Source organism: Sminthopsis crassicaudata, chromosome 4 (assembly GCF_048593235.1).
Source record: "Sminthopsis crassicaudata isolate SCR6 chromosome 4, ASM4859323v1, whole genome shotgun sequence".
In the NCBI taxonomy this organism is placed as follows: domain Eukaryota; kingdom Metazoa; phylum Chordata; class Mammalia; order Dasyuromorphia; family Dasyuridae; genus Sminthopsis; species Sminthopsis crassicaudata.
The window spans coordinates 476,729,216-476,752,064 of record NC_133620.1 but is presented as its reverse complement, the minus strand read 5'-3'; the positions used below and the strand labels follow the sequence as shown (position 1 = coordinate 476,752,064).

At 55.3% G+C, this 22,849-nt stretch overlaps 1 protein-coding gene across 2 annotated transcripts in view; it reads right to left on the bottom strand.

Annotated features, from left to right (window-relative positions):
* Window positions 1–323: 323 nt before the first annotated feature.
* MCM3AP (minichromosome maintenance complex component 3 associated protein) overlaps window positions 324–22,849 on the bottom strand; it is a 30,578-nt gene continuing 8,052 nt past the window's right edge. Inside the window, exons 8-29 of one of the 2 annotated variants that reach the window (XM_074264488.1) lie at window positions 21,631–21,828; window positions 20,769–21,041; window positions 18,190–18,348; window positions 16,729–16,889; window positions 15,755–15,996; window positions 15,158–15,390; window positions 14,336–14,436; window positions 13,924–14,055; window positions 13,691–13,804; window positions 11,815–11,967; window positions 9,857–10,054; window positions 8,084–8,152; window positions 7,863–7,997; window positions 7,386–7,539; window positions 6,218–6,473; window positions 4,981–5,078; window positions 4,180–4,570; window positions 3,238–3,495; window positions 2,880–3,012; window positions 2,147–2,350; window positions 1,185–1,335; window positions 324–616 (exon numbers count right to left, since the gene is read on the bottom strand). In XM_074264488.1, coding sequence (XP_074120589.1) covers window positions 458–616; window positions 1,185–1,335; window positions 2,147–2,350; window positions 2,880–3,012; window positions 3,238–3,495; window positions 4,180–4,570; window positions 4,981–5,078; window positions 6,218–6,473; window positions 7,386–7,539; window positions 7,863–7,997; window positions 8,084–8,152; window positions 9,857–10,054; window positions 11,815–11,967; window positions 13,691–13,804; window positions 13,924–14,055; window positions 14,336–14,436; window positions 15,158–15,390; window positions 15,755–15,996; window positions 16,729–16,889; window positions 18,190–18,348; window positions 20,769–21,041; window positions 21,631–21,828 — 3,972 coding nt within the window. In that variant the 3' untranslated portion in view covers window positions 324–457. Of the gene's footprint in view, window positions 617–1,184; window positions 1,336–2,146; window positions 2,351–2,879; window positions 3,013–3,237; window positions 3,496–4,179; window positions 4,571–4,980; window positions 5,079–6,217; window positions 6,474–7,385; window positions 7,540–7,862; window positions 7,998–8,083; window positions 8,153–9,856; window positions 10,055–11,814; window positions 11,968–13,690; window positions 13,805–13,923; window positions 14,056–14,335; window positions 14,437–15,157; window positions 15,391–15,754; window positions 15,997–16,728; window positions 16,890–18,189; window positions 18,353–20,768; window positions 21,042–21,630; window positions 21,829–22,849 lie in introns of both variants that reach the window. The other variant, XM_074264489.1, reaches the window with a different exon arrangement.

Sequence of the window (22,849 nt, the reverse complement as noted above, 5' to 3'; positions counted from 1 at the left end):
CGGCCAGAGTGTCCCCTGACCTTTGCCCTCCCACAGCATGTAAGAGCACAGGCTGGTGCCGGGTGTTTTCCACAGGCTTGGGGGGATCCGGGGGCTTTCGGTGATTTGCCCTCCAGATCCCAAGCTCTGTGTGGTAAAAAGGCCAGAAAAAAGGGAGAGCGGCTAAGAGAATAAAGCCCGTGGGGCGGGGCCAAAGCCCGGTCAGGGGTGCGCTCTGGCTCCTCACACCCGGCGTCGAAGGGCACAGCGGGCTCAGGGCACAGCGGGCTCCGGCAGGCCCCGCTCCCCGGAATCCCTCCATCCCCTACTGGACAAAGGCATCGCACAGTCCCAGTATTTATTTCCATGATTTACAGCCACCATCCCAGCCACTGGGCGAGCGTCCGCAGAGAACATTATTGTGTGCGCGCTGAGCCCGGCCCCCGGGCCTCGAGCCCCCTGCCCACTGGCCGGCTTGTCATATGTCCACCATGTCCAACAAAGTGGAGAGGTGCCGCTCACAGACGAGCTCCTCCTCTCGAGTGCGCTGAATCAGGCTTTCTAAGTGTCTCAGCTTGTCGGTCAGAGACACGACCACGGCCGGGGCCGGCCGCCGCCACTCGGCGGCCTTCTGGTCCTGCGGGGGAGCGAGAGAAGCCGGGGTCACATCTTGCCTCGACCCAACACAGGCGGGTCTCGGGCCTTCCCGCCCATGGCCGGCGAGAGGCCGGACAGCGAGCACCCAAGGGCCTGATGTTCAGCCGGGGCGGGGGGAGAGGGTGCAAGGAGAGAGGTGCCAGCTCCATGGTGGGCAGGCCCAGAGGAGGAGGGAAGGAACCAATCCCAGCTGGCCCATATTAGGAGGCAGGGGGGATCTGCTAAAGCTAAAGCTGCTGCCTTCTCTCACAGCCGGGAGCCGGAGACCCAACGTGGGTGCGGACCGGCGTCCCCCGAGGAAGCACACGCACACAGTGCACACTCCCTTCAGGGCTGGTCACAGAGGCCCAGCTTCAGGGAACACTAACCCCCGCCCATCAGGGTCCGCCTCCGGAGACCCCCATCTCTGGCCTCCCCCTATCAGGGTCCGCCTCCGGAGACCCCCATCTCCCGCCTCCCCCTATCAGGGTCCACCTCTGGAGACCCCCATCTCCGGCCTCCCCCCCCGGGACCTCCAGCTCTGCCCCACGGCCCGAGCTCCCCTTTACCTGGGGGCTGCTGGTCGCTGGCACTCGGAAGACGGGCTGCAGAGTCTGAGGCGTCGATACGAGAGCTTGAGGAAGGTAGACGGGGAGGGGGCTCGAGTCCAGCCCCTGCTCGCAGTCTCCGGACAGCCAGTGACGCAGCTGATCTTCAAACCTACACGAAGACAGCACCGGATGTTCGGAACTATCTCAGGGTGAGCACAAGTGAGGGTCTGACCTCCCCTCACCTGGAAGAAGCAGAAGGGAGCTAACCACGCGACCATCCCCTCGGGGAGTCAGCGGCTCAGAGAGGCTCCCACGGAGCCCCCGACCTGCTCCCGCTCTGGCTGGAGCTCTTCCACGGGGGGAAGGGTCCTGCTCTGTGGTCCAGCCGGCCAATACCTCCCCGTGTCTGTCCACTTTGGGGGGAAGGGAGTCAGAGCCCTCCCAAATGCCATCCCAGAGCCCGCTCCTGCCCCCGGGCTGGTCTGTCCCCCAGCATCAGCTGCTGCCTTTCTCCCAGGCACAGGATCACCCCACATGGAGGAATTAGGGGTTAGGACAGGACGTGCTGGGGGAAGCCTCACACCCCAGACGAAGGAAGGAAACTGAAGATGTGGTGGGGGGTCCCAGCTCCTCCTCCTCATGGAGTTCTTGCTCCCTCTCCCTCTGTCCCTACATCTCTTTCTCTGTCTCTAAAAACAACTGCAGCAATGACGTCAAGAACAGAAGAGAACAGGAGACGGGCATCTTTCAGGGAACGCCCGCCTGCGGCTCCCCCCACCCCCACCCAGGCTTGGCAAGAGCAGAGGCTGAGCCACCTGCCGTGAGGAGGAGCTGAGGGGCTAAGGGTCCACCCCGTGGTCCAGAGGGAAGAGGAAGGAGGCTGGAGGCCCACGGCCAGAGCCAGAGAGAGAAGACATCTCGGAGATCACCTGGGGGAAGCAGGAGGGCCCGCCCCCATTCCCGCCCCTGCAGCCCCTCACCTCCTGCTCTCCTCCTTCTCCAGCTGAAGGCTGGCGGACAGGCGCCCCGGGAGCAGCTCTTCGGCCGAGGCGGTGCGGGCCAGCTCCTCGGCGTCAGGCACGTGGCCGGCGGGGCCGCTCTCCGGAGCCCTGGTCCCGCCGTAGGGAACATGGAGCCACGACGAGGAGAGGCTCTTGGCAGAGCGCAAACGCTTTATGCCCAAACTGTCAGAAGAAAAAGAAGTGACTTGAGCAGATTCAGGGTTGGGCGTCCACCCCAGTGACCCTCATGCCAACAACCCGAGTGGCCCACGCCTCCAGGGCACAGCTCGGAGCGGCTGGACACACGCATTGAGCAACATGGAGAAAGCCCATTTTATCAAGAGGCTTTTCTCAGGCGGACAAACACTCGGCATCCCAAGATCACCGAGGCCGCCAGGGGCACCTTTGGGCACAGAGGGCCAGCCCGGAGTCTGAAAACGAGTTCAAATGCAGCCTCAGACCCTCCCTCAGAGGGATTGGCAGCAGAGAGAGCGTGTGGCTGCACAAATGTGTGTTTGCAGACACGCCAGTGTACAAACGCGGATGTGTTCCATGTCTGTGACACATGTGCATCATGCATGTATCTGTGGGCACACATGCGAGCCCAGGCGTGGGCAGGTGCACCTGCATGCATTTGTACACGTGCACCGTGGGTACATGTGTGTTCACACGTGGGTGCGTGAGAGTCTGACGGGCGGGAAACCAAACGCACCGTCCGTGGCCGTGTCGCTGGATCTCTTTCTGGGTCTGCAGCCTGGCGTGTTCCCAGGACCTGGGGACCTCGTAGTTTTTTAAGTGGGTCTTGAAAAAGTAGACGCAGATCTGACCATCTTCGCTCAGAGCCTCTGAGGAGACAAAGCCATAAATGAGACTACGTGGATCATGGCCCCTTGCCCGGTAGAGAGCCGGACAGTGTCCTGGCCACGGCCCATGGCCCGGGGAGGCCCCACCCTTCAGGTGCCCGAGGCCCCTGTGACGATCACGGGGGAGACCTGGGAAATTACACATCTAGCGTGCGACCCCTCCTGCCGAGGGATTGTTCTCCGGCCCCTGCACAGGCCGCTCCCTACCTGATGTGACGGGCAGTCTGGGAGGCTTCCAGTCCCGCAGCTTGTGATTTATGCACAGAGCGATGATGTCATCCCACGGAATCTCCTCGACGCAGGGCCCCGTCTCGCCCAAGGCCCCCAAGTCTTTGTTCTTCCACTTGCCGTACGTCCGACTCAGGAGGTTCTCCACCTGAGACTGCAGGATGGGCTGCGTCTGGCAACAGCTCGGAATCTGGGAGACGTACTGGGAGATCATGTTGCACACGAGGCGCCAGGGAGCTGAGAAGAGCAGAGATTCTGGGTTAGGACGGACGGCCCCCATGCGGAGCCCAGGCCAGATCCTGCCCGCCCCGCCTCCCACGTGGGAAGGCCCATATGGGGCCGAGGCACAGAGGCAGGGGACAGCGGCCCCTGTGGCCGGGTCACGGAGGAGAGGCCGGCTGCCCGCGTGGCACAGAGCTCCACTGCCCATGGTCCAGGCTGCCCAGGGAACGGACTAAGCCCCACTTAGTCCTGGTTTTTCTTCCAGACCCGGTCCCATGGCTGGAGACGGATGCTTCAGCAGCCTCCGAGAGCTAGAGGAAGCCGGGTGATCATCCCCCCTCAGCAGGCAGAAGCAGCTCTGATGAGGGAAACGCCCCGAGTCGCCAGGGACCCTCAGCTGCACTGAGCACCACCCTGATGGTCAGCCTAGTGTCCTTGCAAAGGGGAAGGCTAAGATGGTGTCAAGCCTGGACTCCAGCACAGGATGCTGCAGCCAGGAAGATCTGGGGTCCGGTCTCCCCTCAGAACCCTACTGGTCGTACTGCCGGTCACCTCCAACTGCCGAGGCCCCCTGCGGCTCTCCCCGACGAGCAGCTGCACCCCGGTGAAGCTGCCCTCATCAGTGCCAACCTGCCCCGCCCTCCACGCCCACTCCCCGCCCTGCTGGGCCACAGCCGCCCCAAAGCGTCGGACACCTACCGCCCGGCGGGGGGAGGTCCATGTGGGGCAGCTGGAAGGAGAGAATGACCTTCTTCAGCCAGGCCAGGTGGCCGGGAGCGTTCCACTGCAGGTGAGGAAGCATTTTGTTGCCGCCCGGCTCGGCGAACTCTGTGATGGGCCAGGACAGGTGGCAGAGCTGCTCAGAGGAGGCCACGTCCGCCAGGAACTGCAGCACACCGTTGAAGAGCTCAATGATGGCGCCCGGCTCCTGCGAGGCCAGGCCGGCCACACGCCGCTCCTTCCGGTCGTAGAAGAAGCGGTCGCTGAACTCGTGGCTGACGCCGTCCTCGATGTACTGGGGCAGGGTCTGGCAGCAGAGCTCCAGGGAGCTGGGGCAGCGAGACACCAGCCACTTGACGGCCTGGGACACCTGCGGGCGAACACGGCACCAGTGAGGGGTCCGCTCCAACCACAGGAGCCCCGGGGGGCCTCTCGGGAGCATGGAGAGTGAGGGTCTGCCCAGGGTTCTTCAAGGGGAATACTCTTAACACCTCATCAACGGGAGCAGCCCGACCCCCCCAGGCCTAAGCCCGCTGCGCTCCTCCTCAGGGGGAGCACGAGGGTGTCGGCCAAAGCTGCTGAGCCTCTCGCCCCCTTGATGGGTGACCCCTTAAGCAAGGCACTCCGACCCCGCTGTCCATGTCTCCAAATGGCAGAGCCCCAGCACCCGGGCCTGAGGCAGGGAGCTCTCCTCTGCCCATGGGAGGACCATGGGCTATTCCAGAAGAGCAGGACTTCCGGGGGACAGAGCACAACCACCAAGCCCAGGGGGCGGCTTACCCTGTTGGTGCCTTGGAGATCGTTGACGGCAGCTGGGATCTCCACGACGATGTAATCCGAGATAAGCTGGGATGAAACCAAGTCCTGAAGCATCAGACCTTGGAGAGAAGCAGACACAGCGCTGGGGGGATGCCCACTCAGGGAACACTTTGTCCGGGGGACTCTGCGTGGGAGACGCCTCGATCCTGCCCCCACTTCGGCTTGAGCCACTCCACACCGGCCCCCAGGCCGGCAGCCACACTGGGAGAGGCTCCCGAGGCTGCCAACTGACTTAATCTCCGAGCCGTTCCCCAGGGGATGCCCCGGGCCCCAATGCCGTAATGGCAGGGAGCACGACACCCTGATCCAGCCCAGACTCCCACGAGACGGCCCCCAAGGTTTCTCTCTGCCCCTAATTCTACACGTTCCGTGCAGGAATCCCAGGGCGAGCCGGGCACCCAAGTGGAGCTGGGAAGAGCAAAGAGCGATCCTCCTGCCGGGCATTTGTCCTCAAGTCCAGCTCGTGTGGGTGGCTACCTATCCCCGTCTGGATATCCGGCATCCACGGCCCCTGCCGGCTTCCCAGTGCCAACGCCTGACCCTCCCAAAGCCGAGCCACACATGCCGTGCCATCCAGGGACAGGCTCTGGCCTGGAATCCCCACGAGCCTCCTGCACCCTGGGGCCGGCTCTCTCTGCTTGCTCTCTGAGAGCCCCGAGGGCTTGGCACCGCCAGCCTAGCACGATGCCCTGCACACGGGAGGCACCCAGCTGGAAACGAGGAGGCACCCAGGGCCAGCAGAATAGAAAGTGGGGACACCCAAAGGACGAATGGCTCCAGGGAGGCCTGGGAGGGGAGGCTGAGGGGGCTCAAAGGAAGAGAACAAAGAAGCTCAGGGGCCCGGGCAACTCCAGGGACCAGGATCTCTGAGAGAAGAGCCAAGGAAATGAGGGAAGGGGCCGTGGGTGGGAGTCACTGCACACACACTGGCCAGTGTGGCTGGGCTGCCTTTTTTCCCCTTCTCCCCTGGGAAAAGGCTCCTCTGAGCGGGAGAAGAACAAGGATTTTCTATGGAAATGGGACACAAATCAAAGAAAGCAAATCGGTGTGAGACAGGGAGCAGGCGGGGCACACCAGGGAAACGGGACTGGGTGGCCCCGCAGGGGTCAGCTTCCTGGACAGACTAGGGCAGGAGGGAAGCTGCACCAAGAACTCTTCCCCAGGGCAGCCCTCGCCCATCCATGAGGCCCGTACCCACCTTCCTCCACGTCCCTCACGCTGGCCCCCTCCTGGCCGGGCACAAGAACCACCAGGGGCACCAGCGGGTGGAAGGGCTTCGCCTGCAGCAGCTGTTTGAGTTGCAGCAGGGCCGAGAGCCAGTACGTGTCCTCCTCGGCCACCATGACACTCTTGCCCGGGGCGGGCAGCAGGAAGAGAAGGCCGCTGGTGCCCAGAAGATCCTTCTGCGTCTCCGTGGCATCAAGGGCCGAGTCGCTCAACAGGCCATGGGCCACCTGGGGGAACACCGTGGCAGCAGGGCTGGGTCAGGGAGTACTCACAGCAAACCCCATTAACACATGTGAAGGGTGAGAGGCTGGAGCCCACACTTGAAGGTGATGGCCTTTCACTGACGGGGCCTGGCGCCCCAACTCGTGCCTTTCAATGAAAAGAACAATCGCGACCACCCAGAGTGCACTGCAGAGCGGGACCAAGGTGCTGCGATTATTCCCATTTGCAGATGAGGAAACTGAGGCCAAGAGAGAAGTGAAATGATTTCCTCAGGGTCCCAAATGTAGGGTAAACATCGGAGGCCCCCACCCACCACCCCCCTCACCACCGCACCGGGCGTGAGCTGCATTTCTGGGCCCCTAAGGTGCCAATCCTCTGGCTGACCGCCAGCTAAGCCTTCCTGGACACCAGGAAGTATTTTACGGGCATCCCTCCCTCGGGCCCCCAGTTTGGGGGGGGGGCCCTTTGTCCCAGAAGGAGCTGGAAGCCTGGCTCCTCTTGCTTGCTCCCTCGGATGCCAGGGGAGGTGCCAGGCCACTCCAACACTGGCCAGCCCCTCTCAAGGCTCCACAGAGACCACATTTTATGCACAGGAGGATCGAGGAAGGGGAAGCCGGCCCAAAGTGTTAAGTTCCCACAAAATGGACAAGAGCTGCTACCGTGGAAGATGCCTCCATGGCTGCCCTGATCTCTGAGAACAGCGGGAGCTGCCAAACACGAGAGGCAATCTCCCTGGGAGGCCACGACACCCAGCCTCACTGGGCCCCGCACGCGCAGTGGGCAAAGCCCCAGGCAGGCCTCGATGGACACAGGCCAGACCAAGGAGGGAGGACGCGTTCGGTCTCAGCTGCCACTGTCACCCTTGCCACCACTTGCCACCAGAAGTCCAGGCTGCCCCATGGCCACCCGGCACTCACCTTAATGCACACGTTGACCCAGACCGTTCGATTCCCTTTGGTGCCACAGGCGTTCAGCAGGGTCAACGTCTGGATCCCCTCGGAATCATGACGGGCCCCCTTTGGTAATTCTTCGTAACCCATGAACTTGACCTTCAGCCAGTTTGCTAGAATCCTACCAAGGCAGAACCAAGTAGACAAACCCTGAAGGGGAGGGGCAGGACAAAGAGGAGAAGCCCCAGGCCCGACTGTTCCCAGGAGGCAGGGTCTGGCACACAACTCCCAAGATGCAAACGGCCTTCCCGTTTGGGGCCAAAGTCCGCCAAACATGCAGAAAACCTTCCCAGAGAGGGGCAGGCTTTAGAGAGACCCAGGCCACGGGGCCCACACAGGCCAGGGGCGCTGACTGCACGCCAGTTTGAGGGACAGAATGCTTGTTGCGGGAGCTTGGGGAAAGCCGGTCCGGCAGGGTCTCGGTCCCTCGGAAACAGGGCTTACCTGCTGGAATAGCCAGAGGCGGGCTCTTCACTGTCAGGCAGCACCAACACCAGCTTCCAGAACACCTGTTCCCGCTGCCCAGGGTAATGCTCGGCAATAAGGGCTGGCAGGTCTAGAGGGGTCCACACAGCTTCACTGCAAAGGAGACCCCAGAGTCAAAGTCAACCGAACAGTCCACGTCCAATCTTCAGTGTAACGAACCTTTAACCCCACTGACCAACCTGAGTAATTGCTGGTAGAAATATTGAACCTTCATCTGATGTATTGTCTTGTTTCTCATCCACCGTAACCTAAGAAAGAGAGGCAGCGGTGTCCCTAGAGGGCTCTGGCCAGCCTGGCATGAGACGGGGTCCTGGCACACCAATGAGGAAGCGCTCAGGGTGCCCGGAGTCCCCTGGCTGGCAGCAGCAGCAGGGGAAGAGGAGGCCAAAGAAAGGCCCAGACAAGGGCTCGCCACGGGGGTCCATCCTGGGCGGCTTCCCCCAGGGACTCCCTGGCAGCTTATTTCAACAGCCCCTGGGGAGAATGGCCTGATGGGCCCGGGCTGCTCCTCTCTGGGGCCCCCACAGTTCTCATTACAAGGCAGAAAGCTCTGTTTACACAACATCCAGTTTCTTCAGGGAGAGGGAACAGGAACAACGAAACCAAATCGCTGGAAATGAAGAAAATGAGCCTTCCAAACCCCTATTCTGGGCTCGCTCTCTCCCTGCTCTGCTCCAGCCCCCACGCTCTCCGGCAGAGAGTGCTCCAAGTAGAAGCCGCGGCCCCAATTCCCTGACGGATGCCCAGCACAGGCCGTGACCAGCAGCCTGCAACGGGCCATTTCCCCTTTTCCTCTAAGCAAAGACCATTCGAGGGAAATTCTTAAAAGATGAATAAAGGCCTCGAGAGAACTCAACATGGAGACGTGTTTACATGGGTGATACATTAGACAGAGACACGCATGTGTGCTGGAGAAAGACAAAGTGTAAAGGGCTAAAACTGAGTTAATGCACTGAGGTCGAAAACGGAGCACTTAAGGCTAATAACTGATTGGACAATACTCTATTAGCATATGCTCAGAAAATGGCCCCTCCCACTATTCTGTGCTGGCCCAATCGTTTGGTGTATACAGAGAATTGTGGGAAGTATTAGGGGGTGGAGTAAGACAAGCCAGGGCCACTTTTGGGTGGGAGACAAAGAGGAGAGGACACGGAGATCCTGCACATCCATTCCTTCTGCCCCTAAAGACCAAGAATAAAAACCAAGGGCTTTTGCTTCTCCTGACTCCGATTGATTCTAAGGTCTCCCGGGGGCTAACGCAGTCATCACAACAAAGATCCTCCAGAAGCTTACACGCTGTCGGGCAAAGCGCCCTGCTCACAAAGACAACTTCTTATGGAAGGCAGGGGCACCTAGAAGAGGGGCAAGGAAAATCTGGAGTGATGGGAAACACCTGAGACAAAGCCTGAAGAGACTGAGGAGTCTGGCAGGGGGAGAGTCAAGTCCTGAGCCTGAGCAGGCAGGGCTACACTGAGCAGGATGAACAAAGAACAAAGAGCACGAAAAAGACTACATGACCAGAAAAAAGGGGAGAGGAGCCGAGGGCACTGGGGGGGAGGGGGCAGAGGGACCAGCCTGAGCTGTTCGGATGGCTCTGGGCACACTTTCTATGGAAGATGGCTTGGGAGAACTGGGCAAGGGAAGCCAAGGGAGTAGGTCTGAATACCATCTACAATGCCAGAGAGAGGAAGCCTGGGCCATTTCTTTCCTGGTTTTTGCCATTTTAAAATACACTTAGATTCTCCTGAGATCCACTTCATTGACTTAGAGCGGCTTTCCAATGTACCTTCCAAGCGTATCCGCTACTGGTCACCTAAACTGATATGCCAAATGCAGGAATGGATTTTGTTTGAAAAATTTAAAAATCATGGCGGGTAGGGGTGGGGTGTGAAGGAGAGATCGCTGGGACTCAGAACAGCGGGGGAGAGGAGAACACCCCACACGAAGCTTACCTGGTGCAGGAGAGCCCCAGTTTTCCCGCGTGCCCCAGATTCAGGACTCCTTTGGCCAGGTTCTCTTTAGCAATGGGACACTCGGCACTGGGGGACAAGGCCTGCAATCTGTTGCTGAGGTCCACACAGCAGGGGGCCGCGGGGAATGCTCTCATCTGTCTCTTGAGTTTTTTCCGGGCTGCAACGGCTTCCCTCCACCTTGAGAGCAAAAACATCCAGTTCTGGTGACTTTGGCAAATTTGGAAAAAAGCAATGAGAGCGCACAGAGACCTCCAGATGGCAGTGGAGAAAGCGCAAGCACGGCCACGTAAGGTCTCATTCTGGGGAACCCGGCCCGCCTCTGGCTACTCCAGCAGGTAAGCCCTGTTTCCAAAGGACCAAATCTACCATGAGAAGGCCAGGCTCCCGGCCCACTCACTCACCATCCCGCTTTGGTTCAACTGCCCCCATGTGACTGGACCAATGAAAAGATGGTCCTCCAAGGAGGAAGCATCGGAGTGATAAAGAGCGAGAGAAACACAGGTATCCGGTAGTATCTGCTAGAAAAATGGTCTTGAATAACAACAAAAACCATTTTGATGTCATGTGACTGTCAACAGAGGTAGAAGGACAAAAGGACAAAATGTCCTAAGGGAAAAGGTTAAGAGTCACCAGAATAAATGATAGGATAAATAAAAAAGAAAAAGGTGAACTCATTTTGTTGGTGGGTTGGTTTGTTCCTGGTCTAGGGGCAAAGTTTATTCTAACTGTAGCACCAACGGAAGTGAGCTAAGTTCCAGAAGAGATGAGCAAAGCGCTAAGAGAGATGAGACAGACTTTATCCAGCTTTCCATCGCTGACATGATGACTCTGTGGCCCAGAGGTAGGACCGAGGAGTGGGCATCTCCGCAATTTGGTTCTCACTCACCAATAGATTAAGGTGAATGATTTTTTACAGATATGACGGAGATTCCAAGTTAATTGAAACAATGGCTCAATCCAGTAATTTAGGAGGATATAAAATAAACCCACACAAATCTTCACCAGTCTATTTATGTTACTACTACAATCCAACAGGAAGAGGCAGAAAAAATTACAGCATAAAATATTTGGGAATCTACTTACTAAAAAACACAAAATGACCATATGACTAAACTGTGAAATATTTTGTGCAGAAATAAACAATTCTACATAAACAGAGCACCACTAGTTGCTCATGGTTGGGCTGTGTTGATATAATAAAATTTAATTTAGATATTGAGCGACATGTTCAATCAACAAAGAGTTACTTTCTAGATGTAGAAAAAGATAACAAAACTCACTTGGAGAAGAAAAAAGGAACCCAACCAAATCACAAACTACACCAGCAAAAAGCAGCTGTCAAACTAGAAACGCAAGAAGCAAACCAATAAGCTGCATGATCTTTTCAATAGGCCCAAAGTCTCCAACTACTGGGTAAGGACTCACGACTGGTCATAAAATTTCTAGGAAAACTGGAAAGGAGGCCAACAGAAATAACCAACATCTAGTATAGCCTGGCACGAGACGGATGGTCGCCATCAGGCACAGTCACATCCTAACCCAGTTAGAGGGGCAGAGGTCTCGACCAAGCAAAAGATAGAGAAGACCACAGGAGATGAAAGGAACAATTGTGATTCCAAAAAAATCGAAAAGCTTCTACGACGCATTCAATGCAGCTAAAATCAGAAAGGAAACATTTAAGTTGGAAAAAAATCTCGAAAGCAAGTTTCTCTTCAAAAGATGCACTTGCTAAGACATGAAATCTGGAATTACACCAAATAGAAAGGACTAAGAATTCTGGAAAGACTCTCGTGAAGTGATGCAGAGTAAGTCGAGGACCCCGCTGAGACCCGGGCCTGACCTCCTGGTGGGCCGGAAGGCAGAAGGCGACGGAGGCACAGAGGGAGACTCTCCATTACACCAAGGAGAGATTCTCGGTGGGGGATGGGCTCACTCACCGCTGCAAGTATTTACAGAAGCACTGAAGTTCCTGTAGGGTCTCTCGGGCACTCTGGAAAATCTCCTCAGCCAAGAACAGATCCATGAGACGATCCCAGACGTCTTCAGAACAGCGGGCCACGCAGGCCCTCCTCTCAGTCTCCACGGCGCTCCTGGCAATGACAAAGGCAGAGACGTGTCCAGCCCCAAGATGACACTGAATCTCCTCGGCAAGGCATCCATACTTAGGAAGAGTCCCCCACACTGATTTCAGAATGGAACACAACCCCAAAAGGCCCTTCCATTTCTATTTTTCACAAGAAATATGAAGTCACAGCCATCCGTGGTCATAGTCGTTCATTTAGGGAGTTCTCAGCTCCCAAGGATCCCCAGGAAAACATGCTCTGCAAACACGAGGGGCAGGAGGGTTCCCCCAACAATCCAGTAGAGTAGGTGCTAATCACAGCTCTAAGGCTAACTGACTTGTTCAGGGTCACCGAGCTAGTGACTGTCTAAAGCCACATCGGAACTCGGGTCAAACTGACTCCAGGCCTGGTGCCCCCAGCGGCCCCCAAAGCAAAATGGTTTCTTCTCCAATCCCCAGCATGCGCCAGATCGGCCAGTTCTCCCCAGCTCAGAAGCCAGGATGCCCCCCTCCAAAATCAACGCTCTGTCTCTGCTGGCCTCTCCGGGCAGCTCGGCTCCGCGGCTACAGTCACTGAGACCCCCTCCCACCTTCCCCTTAGCATCAGGTTCACGTTTCTGCGTGACAGCTTTAGTAAGGAAAGGGCTTCCCAGCGAGCATCTCCCGCGCCCTTCACCCCACCAGGGAAGGGATGAGGCAGGGCAAGGAGGACCTCTGCTGGTTCGGAGATGCTGCAGGCCCTTCTGGGCTTTTATCTGCCTCTCTGCCACTAGCGAGATCAGCGTCAGAAAAAGCGTACCGACCTCAGCAGCCATGGCTTACCGGCTTCCTCTTTCTTCCTCAAATTCTACTGAAAACTGGCTTTCACTCAGAAGTTTGTTTTTAAGTGACGCTGGGATAAATGGCAACTTAGCTAATGGCTAAACAACTGATTTCCTGTCAAAGTCAACTCAAATACCTCCTTCATTCTGTCCCTGAGTTGCAGAAGGGTACTTCCTGGCCTCCATCCCAGGCCTCAGTTTCCACATTTGTAACGAAGAGCCGACATCCCTATGAGGGCTGCCAGAAGGCCCACAGGAAACCTCCCATATCAAGGACAACACTTCTGGAAGGGAGCCCCCTCCTTTAGTGACTGGAAGCAAAAATGTCACTTGCTAGGATATGGACGGGTACCTGGCTAAGACAAGGTAGGCTAGGGCAGTGGAGAGAGAAAGGGCAAACGTGGGGCCACTGCACCTGTCACCCCTCCCTCAGGCTGCTGCCAGGCAGTGGGCACCTGCACTGATAGAGATCCCTCCTAGGAGTTCCCTAAGTCAAAGAAAGCAGGAGTCTGGACCTTCGAACTGCCAAACTCCTGGAACTGAAGCCCAGCACAGCTGTTCCCAAGGGCCATCAGACTCGGCCCGTCTCATGAGGTGAGCCCTCTTCCTAAAGTTTTTCCCACTGACAGGCAGGTCCCCAGCAGATTAGGGAGAGACACTCCACGGACTGCAGAGCCCTCCCCTCTTGGAGACTACCCCAGAGGCAGAGCTCGGGATGCTCAGTGGCCATAGGGGCCACACCCCTTCCTGGGCAAAGGCAAAATGGGCCCTGAGTTCAGGTGCCTGAACTCCAAAGCTGGCTGAAGAGTCTGAGCTTGCCGAGATGAGTCTGAAGCAGAGACTGCATGACCCCAGCAATGAGCTCTGAGGAAAAGGGATGGCCTCCTCTGTTCCACTGCCCCCCCACCCCCAGTTCCAATTGTCACTCACTTCAGCTCCCGGGAAGAGATTTCACGCACACATTCGGCCACCACGAGATCCATCAGCTCAGCCGCCAGCACCTGGCTCAGATGGGCCAGCAGGCGCTCTCTCTCCCGTCTCCGTCTGCCCGAGGGAAAAGAAAGCCCAGCGGGTCACCGAAAACCTATGTCCACAGTGCCCAGAGCACCTCCACTGTCCAACGGACCCAAAGCCGCCATCCCGTCGGCACGAGATGACGTTACCTTTGTTCTTCAGCTCTTTTCTGTTCTTCTTTAATTCTTGCTCTTTCTTTGTTCAGTTCGTCAGCGGCGATCTGCCTCAACATGTCCACTGTGACTGTGGCCAAGAGCTCCTCCATGGCCATTTTGGAAACCCTGGACAAACACAAATGCATCAAGTCACGCGGCCCTCTCCAAGCACCAGCCGACCCATCAGAGGCCCAGGAGTCAGCACCAGGATGGACCTATAGGCCACTGGACTCTGCCTAACCCAGAGAGAGGCTGGATCCCTCCAGCTCTGAGATTCAGGGGCAGATGGACCCCAAGGACGGGTCTGCCGAGGAGTCATTCTGAGAAAAGCTGGGGTCATGGGACGCAGCCCACCGAGGGGGGACAAAGGGGCCCAGACCCTTCTAGCTCAAGGAGAGAAGCGCACCCCAAGGCTGCAGCAGCGTAGGCAGCTCCGGCCCGGCCAACTTCTTCATAACAGCTTCTGAGGACGTCCTGGAGAAGGTCTTCAAGGACCCCCATGAGGTCCTAGGACAAAAGAGAAGATAAGTGGTTCCCACTGCTGGGCCTCGGGCTGTGTGTTCTTCACCTATCTCGGCTCCACACAGGTGTGAGCAATGCCAGCTTAGAAGCTGCTCCCTTCTGTCACTCACTCGTGCTTTGGTGAGCATCAGAATCTCTCTCTGCCTCGGTGTGCCATTTGGAGGCCCCTCACCCCCCCCCTTCTCCCCTTCATATCGCCATTCTCTGAACCTCAGTCCAGGCTATCCCCAAGGCCCAGCCCAGCCCTCTCATTGCCAGTTCCTGACTTCCTTCGAGCCGTAGCTCAAATGCCAACAGCCCCAGGAAACTCCCTGGCACCCTGCTGACATCCCTCCCCTGGGGAGTGTCTTCCTGGCTAAGGTCGCCAACTCTCTGCATCTCTGACAGATCTGCCCTTGGGCAGGGAGTCCCCTTCGTGGTTCTCCCAATCAGCAGGCATCTGTGAAATGGCTACTTTGGGCACATACAAGACACTGGCAGGTAAACTGGAGATCATCCCCCAGGAAACACCTGCCAGAGACTGACTGAGCCTCTTCAAAACGAGGCTTTTAACGTGCCTAGGGAGCAGCTGGTCATCCTTCACACGAAAGCCTGGATCAGCTGCCATCGCTTCTCCACTAGAGGGCGGTCTCCCCGACACCCCTGGGCTCCCAACTACAGATAGCACCTGCCAAGGAGGGAAGGTCACACGGTCCTTCTTGCATACCGTGTCAGTGTAGCTAGGCCGAGGTTTGGGAGGAGGCAGCTCGGGCTGCCCGATGGGCTGGAACAGAGATGACGAGGCAGCCAAAGGAAGTACAGATGCAGGAGCCACGAGGGCTGGAGGCAGCCCGGCGGTCTGGGTCAGCAGCGGCTGAGGTGGGGGGAGCAAGGGCTGCGGCGGAACACGCAGCGCCAGCACTTCGGTCCCAGGGCTGGCTTCTTCCATCTTCCCGCCTCCTGAAGGGGTAACATGGAATCAAGGACACAGTAGGGAGGACTCGGAGCTAGAATTCCCTTGCAAGAAACAAGCCCAGGCGGCTAGGCAGCAACAGAACCTCCCCAAAGTGCCATGAATGGCGGCGAAGCACAAAGCCAGATCATTCCAGCTTTCGAGAATGTCTCTGGGGGATCTCAGGGGGCCAAACTCCCACATGGCACAGTCAAAAGGCCTTGGCGTCAAAACCTGGCTCTGAATCTGTTCCCTGGGTGATGCTGGGCAGGTCTTTGAGCCTTCCTAGGCCTCATCCATACAAGGGGGTAACTAAATGGCCAGTCCCATCCAAAATGAACTTGCGGCCCCAAGATAACTTCACTGACTCACCTCCACTCTCCACACTGGGTTTCTGTCCACTCAGAGCAGACTCAGGGGCCGCGCTCTCTCCCACGTATTTGTTCTGTGTGTTAAAGCTACACACTGGGATGTGCCGAGGGACGGGGGGTAACGGCCCCCCATTCACCACTTCTCCAACGGAGACAGTGAGCTTCTCTGTGATAAAAGTGCACTTCTTTGCCTTGGATAAGCCCTCGGGTTCCAAGAAGGCGGACCGATTAAGCTCAACACAGCTGTCACCAAAACAAACCAGAGGAAATCAAAGCTACCTCCCAACACCGACTGCCCGGATGTGCCCATCACTGCACTCCCTCTGAACTCATGAACCTGGAACCCCCCGAGCAGGGGTCAACGCTCTCACGGAAGACAGGAGGAGGCGCCACTCAGGTGGCCGCATGGAGTCCAGCACTCCTGGGCCATCATTTTGGTGACATCAACAAAGAACAAATATGATGCAGAGAACGTCTCATTTGGAGACAAGAATAACTGATCTGCCTGAAAAGGCAGAGACAAACTGGAAATAACGTGCTTACACAGGACTATTTACCCTGGGCCATATCTAGGAGCTATCCACACCCACCACAACGCCTCTAAGACTTAGCTGTCTCAAAGACAGAAGGAGCCAAGCTGGTCACGAGCCTCTCCATCCTTGGTGAAGGTGGCCCTGGAGCTCCCCGGCCCCAATGCCACTGCAAGCCCTTTGAAAAATCTAGGCCATCTCTGAGCCATTGTAAAGCATCAGAGGGGCACGAGCGAGGGTCACCATCAAGGGGGGAGTCGATCCCTGCTCCGTCTCTGTCGGCAGCCGGCGGGTATGTGATAAAGAAAGGGGACCCGGGGCACCAAGTCCATGGACAAAAGCTCAGCTGTGGCAGCTCACGGCCTCTGTCAGCAGAGGAAGGCTCCAGGCAAAAGCAAGGGAGGGGGGCTCCAGACAGACCCAACAGCTCTTGGGGCTTTCTCACCCATCAGACACACTGAGGCCGTAGTAACTCAAGAAGTCAGTCCCTTCCTCGGCATCTCTAAACAGTAACATGGGCACTAAGTTATCCAAGGGAAAGCTCGTGGATCTCTGAGTGCTCACTGTATACGCCACGTTGAGAGCCCGTAATGCATCTTTACGGATCTGGAAGAAAAATGGTGCATGTAAGGGCGACTGGCCAACACCCACAGACGTGCCAGTCACTCCAAAACCAAGATCATGCGCTTCATGGACGCTACTGTTTCTTCCCCTGATCGCCAACTCCTCATGGGCTTCATCAAAGAAAGATGCGAAAGCACCCAAGCTGTTTGGCTTGGGGACAAACCCTTCCTGCGCCGTTTTTATACATAAGACCAATATGCCTCACAAATAAAGAGAAATCTGGTCCCTGGACAACGGCACCGTGGGCTGAAGGTCATGAAACACATGCTTTCCTCCTTCCTAAGTGACCCATGAAGTCCCAAACAGTGAGTGAGTGAGGAGCCTTTTGCTTTGAGAAAATAGAAAACCCCGGCTGACATCACCCCAAAACTGAGTTCTCTCCAACACGAGTCATTTCTCAAGCACCCACACTTGAAAAATATCCAGAAAACGTCTTTTAGAGCTAAAAATCTGATTTCCAGATTCTAAGCCCAAGAAAGCCTGGGCTTAGATGAGAGATGGCATTTTAAATAGAAAACGTTGCCCACTCTGCATGGAAAATCCCAGTAATTGATTAGTCATCTATGCCATTTCCCAACTCCTGCAGAGCTCAACAAACTAGAAACGCTGACTTGTGCTAGGAAGGGGAATGGCTTTCTGGGATCACCTTCTTCGGGCCCTGATATTCGTCTTTGCTTTTCCTGGATCACTAGGAAGCCACACCACTAGATGGCGTCACCGTGAATCATAGAATCTGAAGAGACCTGACGAAGATAGCATCAAACTCAAACAAAAATCTGAATATTGACTTATACTAACGCTAACAAAAACACCTGACTTTTTACAGAGAGCCTATTACGTGCCTGGTCTTGACCTAATGCTTTATACTTATCATCTCATGGGATCCTCGTTACATTCTTGGAAGGAAATTATTTTTATGAGTCTCATTTTATGGATAAACTGAGGCAAGCAGAGATGAAACCTAGGGTCACAGAGAGGAAGTATCTGAAGCTGGTTTCTGATTCTCTTGACTCCAGGCCCAGTGCTCTATCCACTGCACCTAGTTGCCTAAAAAACCAAGCTGGCATCATGTACTGCATTTTTATTTATTTGGATAAACATTTCCCAATAACATTTTCACCTGGTTCATCTATGATGAGTTTTGAAAGCTGTGATCTAGCCCAATCTTTCATCTTATAGACGGAGAAACTGAGAACCAAAGAAAGTGGCTGCCCAAGGTCTGGCAGTCAGTGGCAAAGCAAAGGACATGCACTCTCCAGCCTTTCCATCACAACACACCCACCTGATTGAAGTAGCAGTGCAGGAGGCAGGCGTTCAGGTAGGAGGCGGAGCGCACCAGCTTGAAGAACCTGACAAAGTTGTTGCTGTTCAGGGCCGCAAAAGCCTGGACTGCAAATTTCACCTCAGGGGAGTTTCGGACATCAGGCCGGAACTGCTGCACCTCTCTGGAGACACAACCAGAAAGGGATTCGTGAAGAAATGCCAAAATGTGACAGAGAAAAGAAGAGAGGATCACTACGATAAGCACATGTCAAACTGGGCATACACTGAAAAAGATGTACGGGTCTACACCAGTCAAACAATCTGAACAATCTGAACCCTCAGTGCTCCCAGCAAGTGCACACCAAAAGAAACAACTCCAGACCACTCTAGCCAGATAGCCGTGGGCCTTGGCCATCAACAGAGGGAGGCCTCCTTTTATTCATGGGGCAGTCCTTCAGAACGTGAGTACAGACCCAGAGACGCATCGCTACATTCTCTTACACACAAAGAGAAAGGAATGAACCAGTGCTCCCAGGCTGCCAAGATCAGTGCCAAGAGCAAGGCACACAAAGAGCGAAGCCAGCCAGCCACACTCTCCGGGGCAGAGACAACTACTGATCCAGTGGTCCAGCATGGCCAGGCTGCTCTTTAATGCCATTTCCACTGATAAAATGTCAGCCATTTCTGACACGGAAGCAAAAGCCCAGGACTCTGGTGACAGAGACTTTCCTTCTGGATCGTCAGTAGTTGCCACCACAGCACCCAGACTCCTCTCCCTAAGGGCTGCTTCCAGGAGCTGGAGGGCACAGGCCTAAAAAGGTAGCTTCTCCCCCAGTCCTTGGGTCCTAAGCTGTCTAGCTCAGGCTTGAAGGGGAGATGGGGGTGGGAATGGGTGGGCCCATGCTGCCTTCTTCTTTCCCTCATGTGCCTCCCCTGCTGACAGCCAAGATCTCCCCTGTAAAATCTATGCTCCAGAGCAGCACCAATTTCATTTTCATCTGGCAGTGTCTGGAACACAGGCTTCACTCACCACGTTTGCTGTTAGATTAAAAATAACTGGGGCAGTTAGGTGGCGCAGTGGAGAGAGCACCAGCCTTGAATTCAGGAGGACCCGAGTTCAAATCTGATCTCAGACACTTAACACTTCCTAGGTGTGTGACCCTGGGCAAGTCACTTAACCCCAGCCTCGGGGGGGGGGGGAAAGAGATTAAAAATAACTGTATATGAAATGAACAGGACCAGGAGATCGTTATATACTTCAACAACAGTACTGCATGATGATCAATTCTGATGGACGTGGCCTCTCCAACAATGAGATGAACTAAATCAGTTCCAATAGAGCAGTAATGAACTGAACCAGCGACACCCAGAGAAAGAACTCGGGGAGATGACTATGACTATACAGAATTCCCAATCCCTCTATTTTTGTCCGCCTGCATTTTGGATTTTCTTCACAGGCTAATTGTGCACTGTTTCAAAGTCCGATTCTTTTTGTACAGCAAAATAACTGTTTGGACATGGATACATATATTGTATTTAATTTATACTTTAACATATATAACATGTATTGGTCAACCTGCCATCTGGGGGTGGGGAAAAATTGGAATAAAAGGTTTGGCAATTGTCAATGCTGAAAAATTACTCATGCATATATCTGGTAAATAAAAAGCTTTAAAAAAAAGAAAAAGTGAGAGAGAGAGAGAGAGAGACAGAGAGAGAGAGAGAGAGAGAGAGAGACAGAGAGAGAGAGAGAGAGAGAGAGAGACAGAGACAGAGAGAGAGAGAGAGAGAGAGAGAGAGAGAGAGAGAGACAGAGAGAGAGAGAGAGACAGAGAGAGAGAGAGAGAGAGAGAGAGAGAGAGAGAGAGAGAGAGAGAGAGAGAAAGTAACTTTGTATACAACATAATCGATTTCATGTTCCCCTTTCTGTCTCCAGCACTTTGCAGTTACCACATTTTGTTGATTAAAAGTAACTTTGTATATAATAGATGATACGATTTTGCATACAATGATTTTATTTGTACAGTCAAACCTCAAACACCTTTAAACTTGATAGAAATTTTAGTTCATGAGTATTTGAGGGAGAAGTAATACAATTTCCCAAAAAAGCCTTTTTGAACTATTCCAGAAGGGCAACAAGGGTCTGTTGGACCCTGTCAGGCCATTCAAATTCTATCTTCTACCTACATTCTTTCCCCAGAGCCTTACCTTTAAAACTTAGATTTCATCTCAAATACAGACATTATAAAATAATGAGAAAAGAAAAGGTGAGGTAAAAAGAGCCAGGTGTCGAAATACAAACACCTCAGAGCTCCAGCACATTGGCCAACACCCATCTCTGACTGTGAGAGCTCCAGGTGCGCTCATCCATTTGTTTGTGTGTCCACTCATCACCAGGACATGGACTTCCCCCTCAGCTTCTCCTACTTCAGTTCCCCAGTCCTGAAGCCATCCCCTCTGCCTGACCCTGCAGCTGCCCCAGAGACAGGGTTCGGGTTCCATCTCTCACTAAGTGAGCTCTCCTTCACTCAGAACTCCTGCTCCATCTCCTCCCACCTCCACCCTCTCTATGCTCCTCCCCCACCCCCCAAGGAGCACCTGCCTCAGGATGTCGCCCTTGTTGAGATTGAGCAGAACATTGTAGCCTCGGAATTCGGCTTCACTGGCACAGAGGACACCCTTGTTGGCCAGGTCCTGGTACATCTCCTTAAGGCTCTGCAGACACTTGGTCATATTCTCGTGGTTGATCTTGGCATCGAATGAGCACATGGGCTCCTCACACATCGAGTGCGCACAGTGGATGTGGAAGCGAGTGCACTTCTCAATCAGCGACACCGTGAGGGGGTCACAGAGGTGCTGCTGGGTGATGTCCTGTCCAACGAGAACAGAGCCGGATAAAAGCAGGCAGTGAGAGGGGCATTGTGGATCCAAGTCAGCAGGGTTAGCCCAACTGGTATAGACCATCTGCTTCTCAGGATCGTGGCAACAAGGGTCCAGCAGACACACATAAATGCAGGCGCGCGCACACACACACACACACACACACACACACACACACACACACACACACAGGCAGATACACAGGCAGATACACACACAGGCAGACACATACATACAGAGATATATACACAAACACAAACACACGCACAGGCAGATGAACGTACACAGACGCAGACAAGACATACATACACACAAATACACACACGCCCTGTGATTTGGAGGTGTTTTAGGATGATACTGGGACTCAGTTATCATTATGAAGGTGGTGAGGAATGACCAGCCTTAGTGGAGCGCCTTTTGAGGTCCTGCAGAACCTGAAGGGATTTCACCTGACACCCACTTTTCTCATCTGCGAGATGGGGACAAGCCTCCTGTATCTGCCGCCTAGGGCCAGCCCAGCCGAGCAAGCCCCCCCCCAGCTGGGCTATGCTGCAAAAATGGGAGGAGGCTCGGCGCATACCTTCCTTATTCCGCGGGTCCTGTTCCACACAAAGTCGTACCAGTCGCGTGAGCTCCCTTCCCTCTGGTCCATGATCTGAGTGACGAGGTAGTCCATGGTCATGCTGAGCACCCCCGAGGGACGCAGCTCATGAGGCAGAGGCTCCTCCTGGTCAGCTGAGGAGCGGCTGTATTCCTTTATTGCTGCCGCGTGGTCCACCTGAGGAGAGGGCAAGAAAGTCTTCTGTTAGTTAGCTTTTGTGACTCCTGCTCGCCCTGGAAGGCCCACACGCCCAACGCTTTACTCAGGACTAAAACCCATCACGGCCTGGAGGCCAAGGCATAGGAGCAAACAGGGGACCTCGCCAGTAGGGAGCTCCTCGCAGGAGCGGGGTGGGCCCATGAGACTCGCCCGGGCCACCCCAGGTGACTCTCCTCCTCCCCTGAGCTCCTCACTGGGGAACTGAAAAAGGGCCTCTTTGCCCTGCCATCACAAGGGTACCGTGGGGCGTGGAGGCTGTGCTCGTCAGCTGTCCCTGTGGCTGGGGGAAGGGCACGCCTCCTTTTCCCTTCATACATTCTCCCGATAACAACCTATACCCAGCCTCGTGCTTCTTGAAAGAAGACTCTTAACTTTCTGATAAAGATACAGAACATGTCTTGTTTAACATCACGGGCTCCCAGGACCCTAAACACCAAAAGGACTGAAAAGCAATCTAGTCCAACTCCTCCCCCCATTTCACAGATGAGGAAACAGAGGGCCAGGAAGGGAAGTAACTGAGGTCACACAAGTCATCAGTGGCAGGGCCGGGACAAGAGCTCAGTCTACCTGGTTCAAATTAAAGGAATGCTCCAAAAGCATCAGCAGCAATGGATTGATTAGATCGTACAGTGACCATCCATGAGAAAAGCCTCCTCCACAGCCCTCAGGATGCCCACAAAGACTCGAGAAAGATCAACGATGGAAAGCAGGGGCCGCCTACAGGGCAGCCAAACTCTTGTCTAGAGAGGGAGCTTCTCTCCACAGCCCCTGCCTGAGGCCAAAGGAAGGACTCCCCCCTTCCCCCAGCACACTGTCCCAAGCACAGATCCACAGGTCCACACAGGGCCTCCCACCAGGTGGAAAGGCCGGCCTCCCAAAGCTTCCCATGCTCCACCTCATCAGGCAGCCCAGACCACTGCCTCTGCTGAGCCCAGCATGACTTATATGTGGAAGTGTGTCCAGTGGGGCCCCGCCCATC